This window comes from Eublepharis macularius, chromosome 3, assembly GCF_028583425.1.
Source record: "Eublepharis macularius isolate TG4126 chromosome 3, MPM_Emac_v1.0, whole genome shotgun sequence".
Taxonomy (NCBI): Eukaryota; Metazoa; Chordata; class Lepidosauria; order Squamata; family Eublepharidae; genus Eublepharis; species Eublepharis macularius.
This window is the reverse complement of record NC_072792.1, coordinates 117,661,967-117,679,660: the sequence shown is the minus strand read 5'-3', so window position 1 is coordinate 117,679,660 and position 17,694 is coordinate 117,661,967. Positions and strand designations below refer to the sequence as shown.

The 17,694-nt window shown below is 42.3% G+C and overlaps 1 protein-coding gene across 1 annotated transcript in view; it reads left to right on the top strand.

The window, feature by feature from the left end:
- Positions 1 to 17,694, top strand: part of ROBO1 (roundabout guidance receptor 1) — a 533,171-nt gene that overhangs the window by 466,727 nt on the left and 48,750 nt on the right. Inside the window, exon 26 of the mRNA XM_054973392.1 lies at positions 2,674 to 2,826. Within this exon, the coding sequence (XP_054829367.1) occupies positions 2,674 to 2,826 (153 nt within the window). The remainder of the gene's footprint in view (positions 1 to 2,673; positions 2,827 to 17,694) is intronic.

Here is a 17,694-nt window from a genome sequence, read left to right as displayed (position 1 = left end):
TGCTGCTACTGCTAGTCTGAGTAGGCAGTACTGACTTTGATAGACTAATTGTCTGATTCAGTATAAGGGAGCTTCATGTGTTCATTGCAAGCCTTCAAGCGTTGGTTTCTATCAGGAAAAGCCAAGAGGAGGGGACAGGGTATTTCCAGGGTGTCTTTGTTCTTTGAAGGGTGAACAACCACCTGGCAACTTGATAACATGGCTTGCATGATTCATCCAGGCCTGTTTGCTTGCCAATTCACTGAGTCTGGTAAGCATTTAGCATCTCACAAGTGGGAGGACTCCCAAGGACTTGCAGGGGGCATCTCCTTTTCTCCTCCCCTCCATGTTCTCTTTCCCTTCCTTGCCCATCATAGCCTCTCCCTTTTTCCTGCTTTCATCTCTCATTCTCAACCACCTTTGTCTGCCCCATCTTCACATTCCCTGCCCCCTAGCAGCCTCTCCCCTATAGCCAGTTGCATGGTACGGAACTGACAAGGACTTGTACATGGTACTTAACTTTTCCCTGTATCCCCTTCCCCACACTATTTCCTTTGTCCCTCCTTATCATTCATTCATTCATTCATTCATTCCATTTTTAGCCCACCCTCCCTGCAAACAGGCTCAGGGTGGGGTACAATAAAATGCCCAGGACACATTAAAACATATAAATACATTTAAAATCCAAAACCCATAAAATACATATGGAACAACATCTCGGATGGCGGCCCCCTTCCAATTTCCTCAGTCATAAGGTAAACAAAAGGGGGGGGCACAGTTAATATTCCAGTAACTACACTTGTAGGGAGGGCAGTCCTGGCAGCCTCCATATGCTCACCTTTCCCTACTTCTCTTCAAACCCACTAAACAAATTAGCTTTTAACTCCCCCCCCCCGCCCCCAATCTTCACCTACATTTCTTAATAAACTTCATTTATAAACTGCATTTCTCCACAATGGGGACCCAAAACAGTTTATATCACTTTTCCTCCATATTATCCTCACAACAACCCTGAGACGTAGGTTAGACTGAGCGTGTGTGACTGGATCTAAATCACCCAGTAAGCTTCCACAGCAGAGTGGTGATTCAAACCTGGATCTTCCAGATCCTTCTCTGAAACTCTAACCACTATACTTCACTGGCTTTGGGCAGAGGGAGGAACAGTGGCAAGCACTCTTGAACAGTAGCAAGCAGTCAGGCTTGGGTGAGTCTTGAAAGTCATGTAGTATCAAGTCGCCAGTGGTTGCTTCTGGACCTGGCCCCAATGAGTCATCCCTCAAAGGCCAAAACTGCCCTAGAAAGGATTTTGCTCCCTCTCCCTGTCTTTTACTGACAGAAACCAAGCCTGGAATTCTGACTAAACGTAGGGCATGTTGTTAAAACTACAGGTTCCCCTTTTATTATTTTGAGTTTTTTTAACCTCCAATGTATTTTTTTTAGATACCATTTTTTTCTGCAAATCAGGCATGTAGAAAGATCTGTCTTGACTTTTCATGGCTCCATTCTCTGGATTTAAGTATTCATAGATTGGAGCCTCTTTGTTATTAATATATAAGATTTAATCAGACCCTGGGATAGGAAAATAATAAATAATTCCAACCACACTAAAAAATATACTTCTGCACTATCAATCCCTTCATTCTTTTGATACCTCTCAGTAGAAGGAAGCATACATTTTTTGGTACAAATTAAATGCCAACTATTATATTTACAATTTTTAAACTATATTATAATTAAGTAATCTTTAACAACTCTTTAACAACTAGTAGTGGCAAGGGCATTCAGAAATTCTGGGACTTGATAGAAAGTGTATCAGCAAAATCAGCTTCATTATGAGAATGAAGCATCTTTATAACAAGTCATACTGATGGCCCATCTAGCCCAGTGCTACCTAACCTGATCGGTGGAAACTCTCTGGGGTCTTTTCTCCGGACTTTCTATCTAAGACACTTTAACTAGAAAGGCCAGGAACTGAACCTGGAATATTAATAATGCAAAGCCTGTGCTCAGCCACTGAACTATGGCTTCTCTCTTCCTTGTAGTGAGCCCTTAATGCTGTATATTGAAGTACGAGAGGATGATGAAAAGGTAGAGGGATCTCAGTTTTAGGCACACAGATGACCAGCCAGGAATATGCACAGTAGATAGCTTACAAGGAACACAGTCAAAAGGAGATGTTAAGATTCAACAGACCTTAGCAGCCAGAAAGTTAGATGAAGGTGGTCTGCTAGACATGATGCAGAAGGAACATTAGGAGAGACTGTCACTTTGATTTAAAGGCAGCCCTGTTTCTGTTTGCTATATTTCACATGTACCTCTGACTCACAATCAAACCATTTTCTGCTAACCGCAAAAGAACTTTATTTACTAATATCCATTATGTTTGAGGGAATTTGACTATGTCATTGTTAAGTAGTCTCTCAATGTTTGCTACTTCTTTTCTCCCTTTGTTGATACGCATGCAATTCAGGTAAGAATATGGGGTAGTTGTTGTTGCTTTTTAACAACCCTGTGCAATTCCATCACGACCCTGTGCTGTCTTACTCTGGATAAGTTCTGAATTATTGTCTTTTAATTTTACAGGTTTTTAACACTGAGCCAGAATAATAATATTTCTTTTTACAAATTGAGGAGGACTGATGTTTCAGGGAAAATAAGAACATGCTTACATATGTTTTCTCTCTTTCTTTCCAGGCCGTAGACATTATCATGCCTCACACTGCCCTAGACCCACGAGCCCTGTATCTACTGACAGCAATATGAGTGCTGCTGTGATACAGAAGGTTCGACCTGCCAAAAAGCAAAAGCACCAGCAAGGACATCTGCGCAGAGAAGTCTACACAGATGGTAAATGTCTTTAGATATGCACTATTTTAATAAGCGAACGCTATTGCTGTAAGAGACAGTGGCTTGTCTTGCTATGCTCATTTAACACAGCACACTGAACACTTCATCATTGTTTTCAGTCTTTACTTAATCTTCTTGTTACTCACATACAGACCTGTCATAATTCTCTAATCACCTATTGACTATCACTATTTTTGAGACCAGGTATTGCAAATGGATACAACAGAGGAAAATAATAGATTCATGAGATTAAAATCTTCATTAAAATAAATCCTCCATAGTGTCATTTCCCCCCATCACAGAAACAATTTAGCATTCAAATAGTTGGTGCACGCACACACACACACACAAAATCATTGAATTTTAATCCTAACCAGAGTATTGTTCCAAGCAGTTACTTTTGTGCACCAAAAGGCAAAATCTAATCATCTCCTCTCATGCCTTCACATACAATATCGACTCCTGCTGAAAAGGTAATGCTTGTATTCTCTGGGGAGTATAGAGGGATAATACAAACATTGTGGTGTTGTCTAGAGAGAGCCTTTAATGAAAGTGCCTCAGGATGGCCAGCTTTTATTAAACCACCACCTTTCAGTTTTATAAAACAACAAAAGGGCTTTGTTAGAAATTCATGTAAGATATATTCCCAAAGACTTTACCCATATTGTCAAATTTTCTAAATTCACTAAAGAGGAGAGGAGGAGGCAGCAAAGGCATCATTCCCCCACCTCCTGCTTCTCAACAACAACAATCTGATTAGGACTTTCATTACCAGTCAGAAATTTTTCAAAGAGGGGCATCATTTGCCATTATCATATGAAAGCCTAATATTAGAGATACTTATCCAGGGTTACAAGAAGGGGTTTTCAAGACACTTCTCCCTGTGATTCCTGCCACTTGACAGAAAAATTTAATACAAAGCGCACAGCATGATGAGCAAAAGTAATTTTGCAATGAGTGGTTGTCCATGCTATTATCTGTACTTTATTCTGAGTATTTTCTCTCTCTAGCATCTATCTGATATTAGACTACATTAAATACTGGCATGACACAATGCACCTGGGCCTCTTGGCTTCTGCCCAGGCTCTCTTTGTCACTGAAACTGAATTGTCAGAATATTATCTGATTTCAAGAGGTTATTAAAGCAGTTTTATCCATGTTTGTTTATTGGAGGATGTATAAGTGTGTGTGCATGTATGTGTGTAAAGGGAGAAGACAAGGTATAAACTATACCAGTAATTTTACATTTATGGAACTTCCTATAATTTGCAAGGATTTAAGGGTGTCTTCTCAGGTTTTCTTCTTTTTTGAAAAACAAGGACTCCCAAAGCAAAAAACAGACTTGTATCAAACTTCAGTGTGAAAACATCTATTCTGGAGAGAATATGTTATCTGATTCTTTATTTTGTCATCTCCTTTTCTCTAAAATTGAAATACGTAGAGGACACAAACGCATTTCATAGCAAGTTCTCCAAACCCCTGTAGCTGTCAGACTGCAGTTGCTTTGACAAACATAATTGATGCAGGTTTTGTATCTTCAAGCATGCACTTATTTTAACGCGTGGTAATTATAAATGAATTTTATTGGACCTGTATGTTAAAAGTAATGTGGCCAGGGTTGTATGCCAACAGTGAGCAGTTACTGCTCTTGTATTTTCAATAGTAATAAAAACTAGCTCAAAGGTGATATGTATTATTTTCATCAAGTCTTTTTGTATGGTTAGATCTGGAATTTATTGAAAGTTATACCTACCCCGTTGAAATAAGTCAAGAAAATCATTCTTTTATACACTAAAGTAAAATATAAGCAATTTTTTTTCCCCAGGTGGAAAAAGAGTTAGGTAGACATCTGTGAAACTTACCCACTTACATAGGAGCTTCTTGTATTTTATCTCATTTATAAGGCAGTGAGTTTTTTTCCTGCACTCATGTTTTACAGCAAATAAATGAATGGTTATACTAGAACACAGGATAGGTGACCAAATAATTATATTTAAATGTTTGTTAGCTATGTGGCCTTTAATAAGACCACATTTGTTGGGACATACTCATAGTTTCATCATGTTAATCTTTTAACATGTATTTCATGGAGATTAAAAATAGGAATGAAGTGCACATATTATTGTCGTTCAAAATGACTGCAAGTGTCAATTTCTGAATATGGGGACAGGAAAAATGTCTCTTCTAGCACAAATAAGTTCTTTTGTTTTCAGATAATATGATCATAACAGTGTCCTAAAATCCAGGACACACATTTTCTCTCCTGTTATGCGGAACAATGCAGGCCATGTCAAATCTCTGTACATAAAATTATACATTTATATGTTTGTATATTTATAAATCAAGATTGGTTAATCCAATCCTAAAGTAAGTTTCTGTCCAAAAATCCAGAGGGTTGTGTTTTGGAACTGGGGATGATCCCATGTAAAATGGGAGCCTTGGCCTCTTTGCCCTGTTCGTTTGGCCCTCCAGAGCAACTGGTTGGTTGCTGCATGAAATAGTATGCTGTACTAGATGGATCATTGGTCTGATCCAGCAAGCTCTTCTTAATATCAGGGTAGGTCAGGTAGTAAGTCATAAACAAATTCTAGCAACTAGACATTACAAATTAGACCTTCCTGTCTATCCTTAAGCCATTTTAGATTTGTTTATTACTTTAAAAGTGTAGTTCTTGGTACAGAATTTATATAAATATCTTTGACATGGGCTCTCCTTACATGTATATACAAAAGGAAGTACCTATTAATAGAAGCTCTAGGATCATTTAATCTGATCCTAATCTACCTTCCAGGGTACATTCACTTCACACCACTTCACGCTGTTTTGGTAGTCTGAAATAAATTATTGTAACTCTGTTTCTTGTGTAATATCATCCAACATAGTTTTCTTTTGCTTTGCTGACCACATTAATTTATTTACTTAATTTTAGCCTGTTCTGCTTCCTAATTAGGGCTGCTAGGACCCCTGTGGGGGTGGGGGATCCCCCGCCCCCACCCTCCCTCCCCTGCCCCTACCTACCTGGCCAGCGGGGGGGGGGTGCACGCCTTCCATGTGTGCCCCCCTGCGGTGCTGCGCGCCCCTGCGCACAGCAGCCACCAGGATCAGGCCTGTTTTGGCCTGGATCGGGGCCCCTGTGGAGCGCGGGAGCATTCCTGTGCTCTGCAGGGGCCCACAACGGACCCGATCTGTGCCAAAATGGGCGCGGATCGGGCCCATTTTGGTGCAGATTGGGCCCGTTGTGGGCCCCTGCGGAGCGCAGGAATGCTCCCGCGCTCCACAGGGGCCCACAACGGGCCCAATCCACACCAAAATGGGCCCGATCCGCGCCCAGTTTGGCACGGATCGGGCCCCGTTTTGGCATGGATTGGGCCCGTTGTGGGCCCCTGCAGAGCGCAGGAATGCTCCCGCGCTCCACAGGGGCCTAAAATGGGCCCGATCCACACCAAAACGGGCTGTGTGGTGACGTCCCAGCGCATGCACGTGCACTCTGCGCGCACGCACACACACACCCCTCAGGTAAGAGCCAGGTCCAATCTCCCACTGGGACATCGAGGGGGCCTGGCAACCCTATTCCTAATGGAGACCCAAAGGAGCTTACATCATTCTTCCCTTCTCCATTTTATCCTCACAACCATCTTGTGACATGTTAGGCTGATAGTATATGATTGCCCAAGGTCACCTAGCAAGCACCTATGGCAGAGTGGGGATTTGAATCTGGATCCCCCAGACCTTAGTCTTTAGGATAGACACTCTTGCCACTCCCAACGATGGGTCTCTCATACAATTTGCAGAACATACTAGAGGGTTTACACCAATCAGCTATCTTATTCTTAGCCTTGGTAACACACATCTTTTTATTTTATATTAAAGATAGTAATAAGAACATAACTGCTTCTGTAATTCCTTTTTTTTTTTTAACAATCTTAAATTTGTCCACTGATTCATCAAAGTGGCTCAGAGAGAGCCACATACAGCTTTTCCCAAAGAGGTTAGGCAGGTGTAAGCAGCTACTTTTATTATTTTCTTTTCAATTGAGTTGTAATGGACAGTTTGATGAAAATGTTTATTCAGTATGAGGCAGCAGGGGGAAAGTCAAACTATGTTTTTGGAATGGAGGCATAAGTCATAGCACTCAGAGGCCTAGATACATGGATCACAAGAAGAGCGCTTCTCACAGAACAATTCTTTACAGCATGCTGGCTGAGACCCCCAAAATGCTGTTCCTGGCGATTAGGAGGATCTCAGAAACAGAATGGGCTACAATGTGGGAAGGATTGGCAAAAGTCATTCCTCTGCCTTTGAAGAGCCCTTAGGTGGGGAAGGATTGGCAAAAGTCATTCCTCTGCCTTTGAAGAGCCCTTGGATTAAACCCAGAGTCCACCTCTATTCAATCCAGATTCCATTGCATATCTGTGAATTGCCTGAAGGCTTGCCAGTTTCCTACAGGAGTGAGGGATTCCCCAGCTCCTGTTTCCCACTGCCACTCCTGTTGCTGGAAGGATAAAAATAATTTTAAAAAATTACTGTAGGGTGATGGTGTGGCATGAATTCCAGGGAAATCCCAGAAATGATATCAATCCACTCTAGTTATTACCAGAAACTCTGTAGTTTTATCACAGAGTTTTTGGTAGCTCCTAGGATGATGTTGCATCCCTTCTGGGTTTTCCCAAAAGTGACATCATGCCATTGCCCCACAGTGCCCCCATGTCTCCACCCACAACTCATGCCTGTTACGGACAATATATAGAAAAATCCATATTTTATTCAAGTTACATAAGTAAATACTGTATCTGCTGTGACTGCACATATCTTTCATACAGCCAAAGTGGAGGAAATGTGTTGCCAAATAAAAATCCTGGACCAGAATGCAAATTCCCATGAGTTATTGTAAAAAGTCATTGTAATATTTGGAAGATATGTAGGCCTTAAATTCAAGGAAGATAAACAGACTCTCCTGTTACATGCAATTTTCAGTTCAGTCACACCAGTTCCCTTGTATTTTGCTACAAACAACATCACTCAGAAATATTTTATAGATACTTGAAAACATCACTGACATCTAGTAAACATTTAGTGTGCTTGAAACCATAGGTTGGTGTTTCAGAGCATCTAGTACATGTATACATTTCTAAAAACATGTTTGCTTTCCCAATCTTTCTCGACATATTTCCATGAATTAAGAAAGCAAATCTAATATATAGGCTTAGGTCTGTTTGGATTTGATTTATTACTAATTGCAAGTTCTCAAAGTGTTAAGTTTTGAAAACACAATAGTATAAACAGCAGTTTTTGGGATACAACCTCTTATTTATTTATTTACTTATTTTACTTCATTTATTCTCTGCGTTTCTTACCAGTGGGGATCCATAGCGGCTTGCATCATTCCCCTCTCCTCCATTTTATCCTCTCAACGATCCTGTGAGGAAGTTTATGCTGACAATATATGACTGGTGCAAGGTCACACAACAAGCCTCCATAGCAGTATGGGGATTTGAACCTGGATCTCCCGGATCCTAGTACCTCTTTTTTTTTTTATTACCTACATTAACTAACAATACAGAGGGAAAGAAGGGGGGCAGGGGAAGGAAAGAAAAAAAAAACAGCAACATATAACAACACTACACTACAAATAATGCTTTCCCTTCATACTGCCATTATTAAAAAATTAAAACTTTGTAAGATATTGATGGAGTGGTTGACCTTGCAAAATACAGATTACAATCCAAATTAAGTCTTGCTCCCCCCCCCCGGGCCTCGGACGCAGTTCTCTCTGAGCAACTGCAACCGCAGTGCTCGTTCCCTCCCCCCCCCCCTGCAGACTTCAAATCCTTTTCTTCTTGCTTGGTGTCTTGCTGAAATTCTTGATTTTTGTCCTCAAAATCCCTTAGTTGATCTTCTGATATTATCTTGTAAGCTTGATCTTTGTAACTAAACCAGATACCTTCCGGAAATAGCCATTTATACTTTATTCCACGTTCCCTCAGAAGAGCTGCGAACTTTTTATACTTAAATCTTCTTTTCCGAACTAAAAATGGGACGTCCTTCAGTATCTTAACTTTATTACCCAGAAAGTCCAGATCCGCATTGTATGAGTTGTATAGGATAGTGTCTCGGATCCTCTTAGATGAAAAATCGATGATGATATCGCGAGGCAGCTGACGCTTCGTTGCATATTTTGAAGAAGCCCGACGGACTTCCAAAATGGCGCTTTTTACCTCTTCTTTAGTTGCCCTCGCGGGTGTCGCCAATAGTTCCGAGGCCAGACCCCATAAATCCTCATTTTCCTCCTCTTTCACATTCTGGAGGCGCAAAATTGTCTGTGTTCGTTCCACTTGCAGCCCGATCAGCTGGTTCTCCACCAGCTTTAACTCTTTATTCATTGCCCTAATGAGTGACACATTTTCCCGAGCAGACTTCTCTGCCCCCCCTCGCTGCTTCCTTAATGGTTTTCACTTTGCTCTCAATTAAGCCCACCCTTTGATCTGTTTCATTCAGCTTGTCAACAAAGGGCTTTATGGCTTCGATCACCAACCTCTTCACCAAGTCCTCGAGCGACTCTCCTTTCCCCTGCAGGGCAGCCGAGATTGACCTGCCCAAAGCGGGACTCTGCTTTTTCGCTGCCATTTTAGTGGGGGGGGGGACCGCCGACCAAATTCTGAAACTCAGCGAGGGGGAAGAACGAGCCTTCTTAGCTTCAGATCCCACCACTCCTTCGCGTGCGCTTGTAATAACAGAGGGGATTCGCTTACTTACAGGCTTCCGCCTAGTTCTGCTCTTTGCCGTTTTCCATGGCCCGGCAGCACTCGAGGTGCCGCACACGTCTGCTGGCCTCCATAGGGACAAACGGGCAATTTACCCCCCGCATCGATTTCAGGGGGCTCTTCCCGCCGCGTCCCGGACCCTGCCTCCCTCACTGGGAGTCCTGGGGGCTAATCTTCGCAGATCAGCCGCCCGGTCAGGCTGCTCAGGCGCTTCCTCTCGGACCTGCGGAGAGGAGCGTCCGACATGGCCGAGAAAACGAAACCGAATCCTGGATCCTAGTACCTCTTATTACACTGAGGAATTGTTGGATGCACCAGTTTCTATAGGTTTACGGAATATTTGATCTTTGTCCCGGAATGGTTCTGTCGGCCCCAGCCTTACCCCTCTGATGTCAGGGAATGTGGCAGGGAATCCCCTTAATGAGAGGCAGGGCCCTGGAGAGGAGTTAATGCCGACCTCAGGGAAATGGCTGCTGCTGAACCTCCCTGTGCAGCAAGTCCCCACTCCCATGGGGACATCAGAGATACAGCTGAAGCTCTCTTTGGCCCGCCCCCCACTCCAAGGCTGTAGACCTTATTATCCCCAGGGCCTGGGGCCCAGGCTGTCCTCCAGTGCAGAGGAGGGGTGGTTGAGCCTTTAAAAGGCCAGGGAAAAGAGAGATTGAGGAGGAAAGGCACAGCCACACTCTTGCAGCAGGAGAGGTGGCCAGATGCTAAGGGAGGGAAGAACAAGAGTGTGCTACCAACCCACCTCCATTTCTGTGGCCCTCCCAAGCCACCATAAGGCCAGGAGGAGGCACCCGTGGGTGAGGGTTCTGTCCTGGAATCCACCCCAGGACAGGAGGAGTTCCACAATCTTCTGTATCCCTTACATGGCATGAAGCATATCAAGTTATAAATCAAACCATTGATGAACTAGAAATAAGGTATAAAGTTTTACAGTATTAAGCAGGTAACTAATTTGATCTAATCTTACAATGCAAAGATATTTTAATGAAAGAATTTTAATTTGCCTCAATTGAACAAATCAGGAGTGAATATATTGGAAATTATTTTAAATAATTATTTGCATTTTCTGCCATCAATATTAAACTTGCTGGTGGAATTTATTTTCTCCCTCCACAATTATTTTTCCCATGATTCCGATATCCTCTCATTTAGAGTGGGGTTGAAAATTGCAGGCACTTTTTTAAAAAGGCACATATGGAAGAGTTTCCCTGTAGGACAAGCTATAAAATAGCATCCGTTAATTGTTTTTCCTTAAGTAGGCAACAATGCGGCAGTGATATGCAAACCTATATAAATGAAATAGTTGAGAGCAGCTGACCTTTTCTAGTTACCTCTGAGTTCCACATATTGGCTTGATGTCACTGTGTGATTTATTTTTTATTTCTCACCGTGGAGGCCTCCATTTTCTTTTTAATAACTAAGTGTGCCAGTTTGCAGTAGATGAAGCAGATTGATTCTGGATTTTCTCCATGATTTGAGCTCTTAAATAAATACTGCAGGAGTGAAATAGTGTTGACCTCTACAAAGTTTCCTTTTTTGATTTTAAAAATTCCTCTCAGCAAGGAATGGTGCGCTCTAATGAAAGTTTCTCTTCCTACTCTGCAGGTTGTGATAAAGCATTCTCTAAAAGCGTATCACTTTTTGGCAGTGATTACTGTTGCATGCAAAACTTCATTTTTATCAAAACATTTTGATAGAGAGATGTGTTCTTCTTCAATAGCACACACAGCAGCATTCTTTTAACTGCAGTGGATACTTATATGAACCTGGTTCCACTTCAGGGGAAAATGATCAGAACTACCTTCAGTGACATAATGTTTAAAATGTGTACATTCAGTAAGGTACATTGTCACTCTAGATATTAATCATATACTGTCTTCACTCAGTTAATGGCTTCAGTAGCATTAATCAATAATATTTATTCCTTAAAGACTAAGTAAAAAGTTATATGCCTAAGTCCAGAATTCTGTGTCCACATTGAACTCAATCTCTCTACTGAAATGAATGTGTAAGCCCTTGTTGGCAGAAGAAAGCCTATATGGGAAGCCTAATAAGTTGTCTCTTGTATAGTTATTCTCCTAATATATTTAGATACATTCAAGGCATTTAAGCATTTGATTAGTCTACCTTCCTATTGAAAGAGAGTTTTGGACAAAAAGATAGCTTTGTTGAACAATAAAATATAACAGTAAAGGCTTTGGTTCAATGCTGCGTTCACTGTATTCACGTCCCACTGAAATCAATACGACTTAAAATGTCTTAGTAACATGCTGAATTACAGCAAAGTGTAAAGTGTGTGGTCCAAAGGAAAGCTGTCAGGCCACAAATGATCCATGCAGCAAGTTATTTCATATGAACAGCTTAACACAGCAAGTGCTGTGAAATTCCACAAGAGTCATTCATCCGAACCAAACATCACCTGCACTTCATGTTACAGTATCTAGAAGGTGTGGTCTGTGCCTGTGGTTGAATCAGGAGCCTGCCTGAGGTACACAGTAGATGCCTAAGCAAGGGGGTGGGGGGACCCAACCCTCAGTATCTTCCGTGCAGAATCCTGGCATCTGTGAAAGCCACTACATGTACACTGGATCTTTGCCCATCTTGACTGCTAAAATTATCTAAAGACCACATTATTGAGCCATTGATGTCTATCAGAAATCAATCAGTAACTCAGGGAAACTTCCCTCAGCTACTCAAAGAGGTGATCATCTGCCTCTACTTAAAAAAAATCTCTAGACAAAAATGCTGTGGTCAGTTATCACTCAGTCTCTAATCTGCCCTTTCTGGATGAAGTGATTAATAGAGTAGTGGCACACCAACTACAGGTCTTCTTGCATAACTGGTGCTGTGGACCCTTTTCAGTCTGGCTTCAGGCTGGGATGGATGACTTTAGTGGCTCTAGTTGATGATCCCTATTTGAATATAGACCATGCTTCCATGTTGCTCTTCCTGGATTTATCTGCCGCATTTGATACAGTAGACCATGCCATCCTTTTGAGGCATATGGATGCAGAACACACCAAGGGTGTGTGCCTTGGACTGCTTTAAATCATTTTTCATGGAATGGATTTGTTGCTGTTGGTAACCAGCTTTCTTCAGTATGGGAATAATCTTGTGGGGTTCCATAAGGCGCAATCTTATCCCTCATGTTATTCACCCTCTGTGTGTAACCTTTAGGAGAAATCATTCATACCAGGGTAATTGGATGTCATAAATAAGCAGATGAGACCCAGCTCTATATCTATCCAAATCCCCTGGTGATGCAGTAGAGGTCCTGAGTTGCTGACTGACAGTTGTGGTCAAATGGCTGAAAGCAAACAAATTGAAATTGAACCCAAACAAGGCAAAAGTGATGCTGGTTAGGAAAGCAGAGATCTTGGAGGACATTGAGCTTCCCACTTTTGATTGCATTCAGCTGACCTTGGCAAACTTGGTTAAGAGCCTTCAGGTTATACTGGATCCAGCACTGATGCTAGAGAAGCAAGTAAATGCAGCTGCAAAAAAAGGCCTTCTCCAACTCAGACTAGCCTGGAAGATGCTACCCTAACTTGGCAAGGCTGATTTGGCCACCAGGATTCACAACCAGTAACATTGAGACTAGATTACTGTGGTACTCGACATAGTCTCCCTTCAAAGTCAGTTCAGAAACTCCAGTGTTGCAAAGTACCACTCAATTATTATCAGGAGCTAGATAGAGCATGCATATTACTCCCATTCTGCTACTCATTGGCTACCCATCAGTGACTAGTCTCAATTCAAGGTTCTTTGATGGCCTTGGCCCCTCATATCTGCAGGACCACATCTCCTCCTATGCTCGCTCTGCCACATCAACTTTGCTCATCAGGACCTTCTGCAGATACCACCCTGCAAATGGGCCAAATCAACAGCTGCCCACACATGTGCATTCTCTGTAGTGGCCCCCACATTATGGAATAGCCCACCTGAAGAGGTCAGGAAAGCTTCTATTCTCTTGTCTTTTCACAAATTATACAAAATTGAATTATTTAGGAAGGCTTTTTTAGTTAGGCAATAGGGCTGCAGTGGAAGGAAATGGTTCAGAGAGACAGTTTGATAAAGGGACAGGTACTGTAGACTATACTACTGGGTACTATATGTGGATGTAGATATGATCCTAGTGGATAGTTTCCACATCATTTAATAGATTACATCAAATTGTGTATGTTTTGCATCTGCTCCTGTATTTGAAAGTTATGCTTGCCCCCCAGGCGGAATGAAGAGGCAGACATCAGAGTTGGGATATAAAGGGGATGTTTATTGAATAACAACAACATAACTTGCAACCACAGTAAGACAACATAACTTGCAACCACTTGAATAACCACAACATAACTTGCAACTACATAACAGCAACCACAGTAATACAGGTCAGGCCCTGGGGTTGTTCTTGGACCTCCGCCCTGACCTGTCTGTGCAAGCCACCCTCTGCCCCAGGTGTAAGCCATCCATCATATGGTGTGCCCCAGCTTGGCCAGGCAACATGGTTTACCCCTTCAAAGCTCCCCGCCCACCGCAAATCTGGGGGAGGACTGGCTTGTCCAGGGCTTTCCCCACACAGGCGTCTGTCCCCACAACTGTGCTGCAAGTCAGCCAGTCGCTCCTAACTGACCCCAATTCCCCACCAATGGGGATATGCTATGGGTGCTCGCCATCCTTCTACTTCTTCCCCTACATCTCACCTGCCACCATGAAGGCCAAGCCTCTGCTTAGGCCTATGCACCCCACACGTGGCTTAAGTCCACCCTGAGCCCTTGCTGCAGGGCCTTCCTTTCGCTGGATAATCAGTCAACAAAATAAACATTTTAAGACATCATTTACCACACCATGCTGCTAGAAGATGAGAAGAATAAAGGTGAACAGCTTGAGAGTTCACACTAGGGAACTGCACAAAAAAAATTCTGGGAAATCTGTATCTGGGTTTCAGGGAAACAAATTCCAGGTTTCCTAAAATCTGAGTAAGATTCTCTAATCTGATTCACAAGAATAGAAAATCCTCAATTTATATGGCCATTATTTTCTATGGAGAAACATATCCAGGGACTATCCATGTTGAGGAGGAGGTCAATTTTCAAGAAAACTTCACCAAATTTGCAGGGAACTTATTTCTGACTGTCATCTAAAGATCCCCCAAATTTAAAAAAAAATTGGACCACAGGATCCAATTCTATGGACCTCTGAACTAGGTGTTCTGCTTCAGGCAGGTGCCAGTGTCTGCAAGGTTACTGCTGGCAGATAACAAGAGCTGGCTGTCAGGGCAAGGTGCCAGAAGTGGATAACCAGAGTTCGTAATGCACAGGAGTTGCTGAATGCAAGCCAAGGTCAATAGAGAGAGAAGCAGTCTGATAAGAGCAAGCAGCAAGTCAGTATTCTCAGAGAATGTGCTGAAGCCATTGTGAAGGGCCTCTCCCTAACGCTCTTATACACTACAAGTCTTGCACCAACAGCTGCTTCAAGTCTCCTCTGTTGAAGTCTCTCCTTCCTCTGAAATGGCTGGCTGGTGCTGTGCTCTCAGGCATGCTGACCTGCGTTGGGTCTCTAAGTCCCCCAGGTCTCATGGGTCTGGGAATCCTGGAGAGGACAGGGCAGCTGGCTGATCCTCAGCTGTCAGTTTGGAGTGAGGAGAGGAAACCTCCTGGCCTTCTGGCCCTCAGCTGCAGTCAGTTGGTCACTGACAGGCATGGAATCCAGCTGCTCTTCATCAAAGGAGTCAGAGCTGTCTTCAGGCCTTGGCTGTTCCACGACACTCTTCATTGTTTCCTATGGAAAAAAGTCAAAGCTGACTCCCATTGTAAAACACAATGGAACAAGGCTACCGTAGCCTAGGCACACTCCCAAATGTAAGCTCCATGCACAGAAAGTCCAACAAAACCAAACATGCCCCCACTCACCCAAGAGCCCCTGCTCTAGCTGTCTAGCCACTTTCCATTGTTTCCTGTGGCAGGAAAGTTTCCAAGCTGGCTCCCAGGCAGAAACACATGGAGTAAGGCTGTCACTGGCCAGAAGCACACTCCCAAATGCAAGCTTAACACACAGAAAACTTAAGAGGACCAAACTGAAGTAGGGGAATGGATGGAATCCCCTCGGAACCAAACTGAAACAAGGTGACCAACATCAGACCAGAGAATCATTTTTAAAGACAACTTCCAGCCAAACCATACTGAAGGAAGGGACACTGTTTCAACTTAGCCCAACTGAACCAGTGTCACTCACAGAAGCCACAAAGGTAGGAAGGCACCTGCGCATCAGAGGATAACAACTATGAACAATTATAATACAATTCAGAATTATCAATCCACTTTTTTAAAAAAGTGCTAGAAGTGCTCTATTTTGTAAACAATGAATGTAATAAATACAGTTTTATGCATGCAATATAAAACAGTAGGATTTCAAGGAAGAGTTCAAAAGCAGCTTAACATTGAACACCAATTTCAAATAAACACACCATACATAGTGTTATAAATCTAAACAGCTTGACACAATAAATACTAGTTCTTGTACATGAATAATCAAATGCTAGAAATAATTTTTGCAGGTAAGTAACATCTTTTTCAGTCCATTAGGCTCCATCTTGGCAGTTTCTTCCTCTAGACTCTGTACAAGTAATTCCTCCAGAAGTCAGGCATCACAGCTTTTTCTATATGGACTCAAAGAGAAAAAAGAAACAATAACTATATTCATGGACTGAAAAAAAGTGTTACTTACCTGCAAAAATTATTTCTAGCATTTGATTATTCATGTACAAGAACTAGTATTTATTGCGTCAAGCTGTTTAGATTTATAACACTATGTGTCAGACTGTGGCTTGCTAAAAGTTGCAACTCAGCCCACCTCTTGCAATAAGACAAAAGTCCTTTGATTTCAAAAGGCTTTACTGGAGATAGTCAACCATTAGAGTACACATTCCAAGATACACGGATCTTCTCTGAACTAGAAAATTATTATGAATGCCAAGCAAAGGATGAGGTACAGAATAAGCAGTTTCCTTCAGGCCCCATCCTCCCCCACAGTTCTCAAACCAAAGGGTGAGAAAATGAAAGTTTCTCAAGGCAGACGTATGTAGACACAACAATCCTTTTCTCTCTGTAAGGCTTCTAGCGGGAGTCTTCCCACCTGCAAGAAGCACACTTAATACACTGACAAGATTAAAATGGAGTCTCTTTGGCTTAAACACAATCAGAACCTGACATTCTGCCCTGTCTAAGATGCTCCTCCCCCAGGTTTATGAGGATATTGAGTGTGGAAAGCTTTCAGTAATTTGGGGGCACGGATATGGACAGACTCTACCCATTCATTATGGCCAGGTTCAAAGTCCTTCAATCTGATAAGGTAAAACAACTTGTGTCGAATTTTGGAATCCAGCATCTCTTCCACTTCATAATGAATCTGGTCATCAATTAGAGTGGGTATTGGTGGAGTCGTGGCATGCCATTGATTTGGAGGGGGAACCTTCTTTAATAAGCTAATGTGGAATGTTGGGTGGACTTGACGTAAGTTCTTTGGTAAATCAAGTGCTACAGTCACTTTATTAATTACTTTACGAACAGGAAAAGGTCCCAGAAATTTGAGAGCTAGTTTACGGCTGGTTTGAGCAATCCTCAAATTTTTTGTGGAAAGATAAACAAGATCTCCTGGATGCAATACCCATTCGGCCACACAATGGCGATCTGCGTATTTTTTATAATCCTGTTTGGCTTTTTCAAGATTTGATTGAATTAGAGTCCATTGCTGTGCAGCATCTCTCCATCACTCCGCTACATCTTTGGACGCTGTTTGAGGGGGGAGAGCTTCAAACGAGAATGGTTTAAAATCATAACCATACACTACTTTAAAAGGCGTTTCTCCTGTGGAAGCATGCACACTGTTATAGGAAAATTCTGCTAGAGGCAAAAGATCGGCCCAGTTATCTTGTTGAAAATTGATACAACAACGGAGGAATTGTTCTAATATTTGATTAGTTTTTTCCGATTGTCTGTCGGTTTGTGGATAGTGGACGGAGCCAAGACCTTTTTCCACTCCCATAAGTTGTAGAAGCTCCCGCCAGAAGTTGGCAAAGAACTGTCCACCGCAGTCAGAAATCACC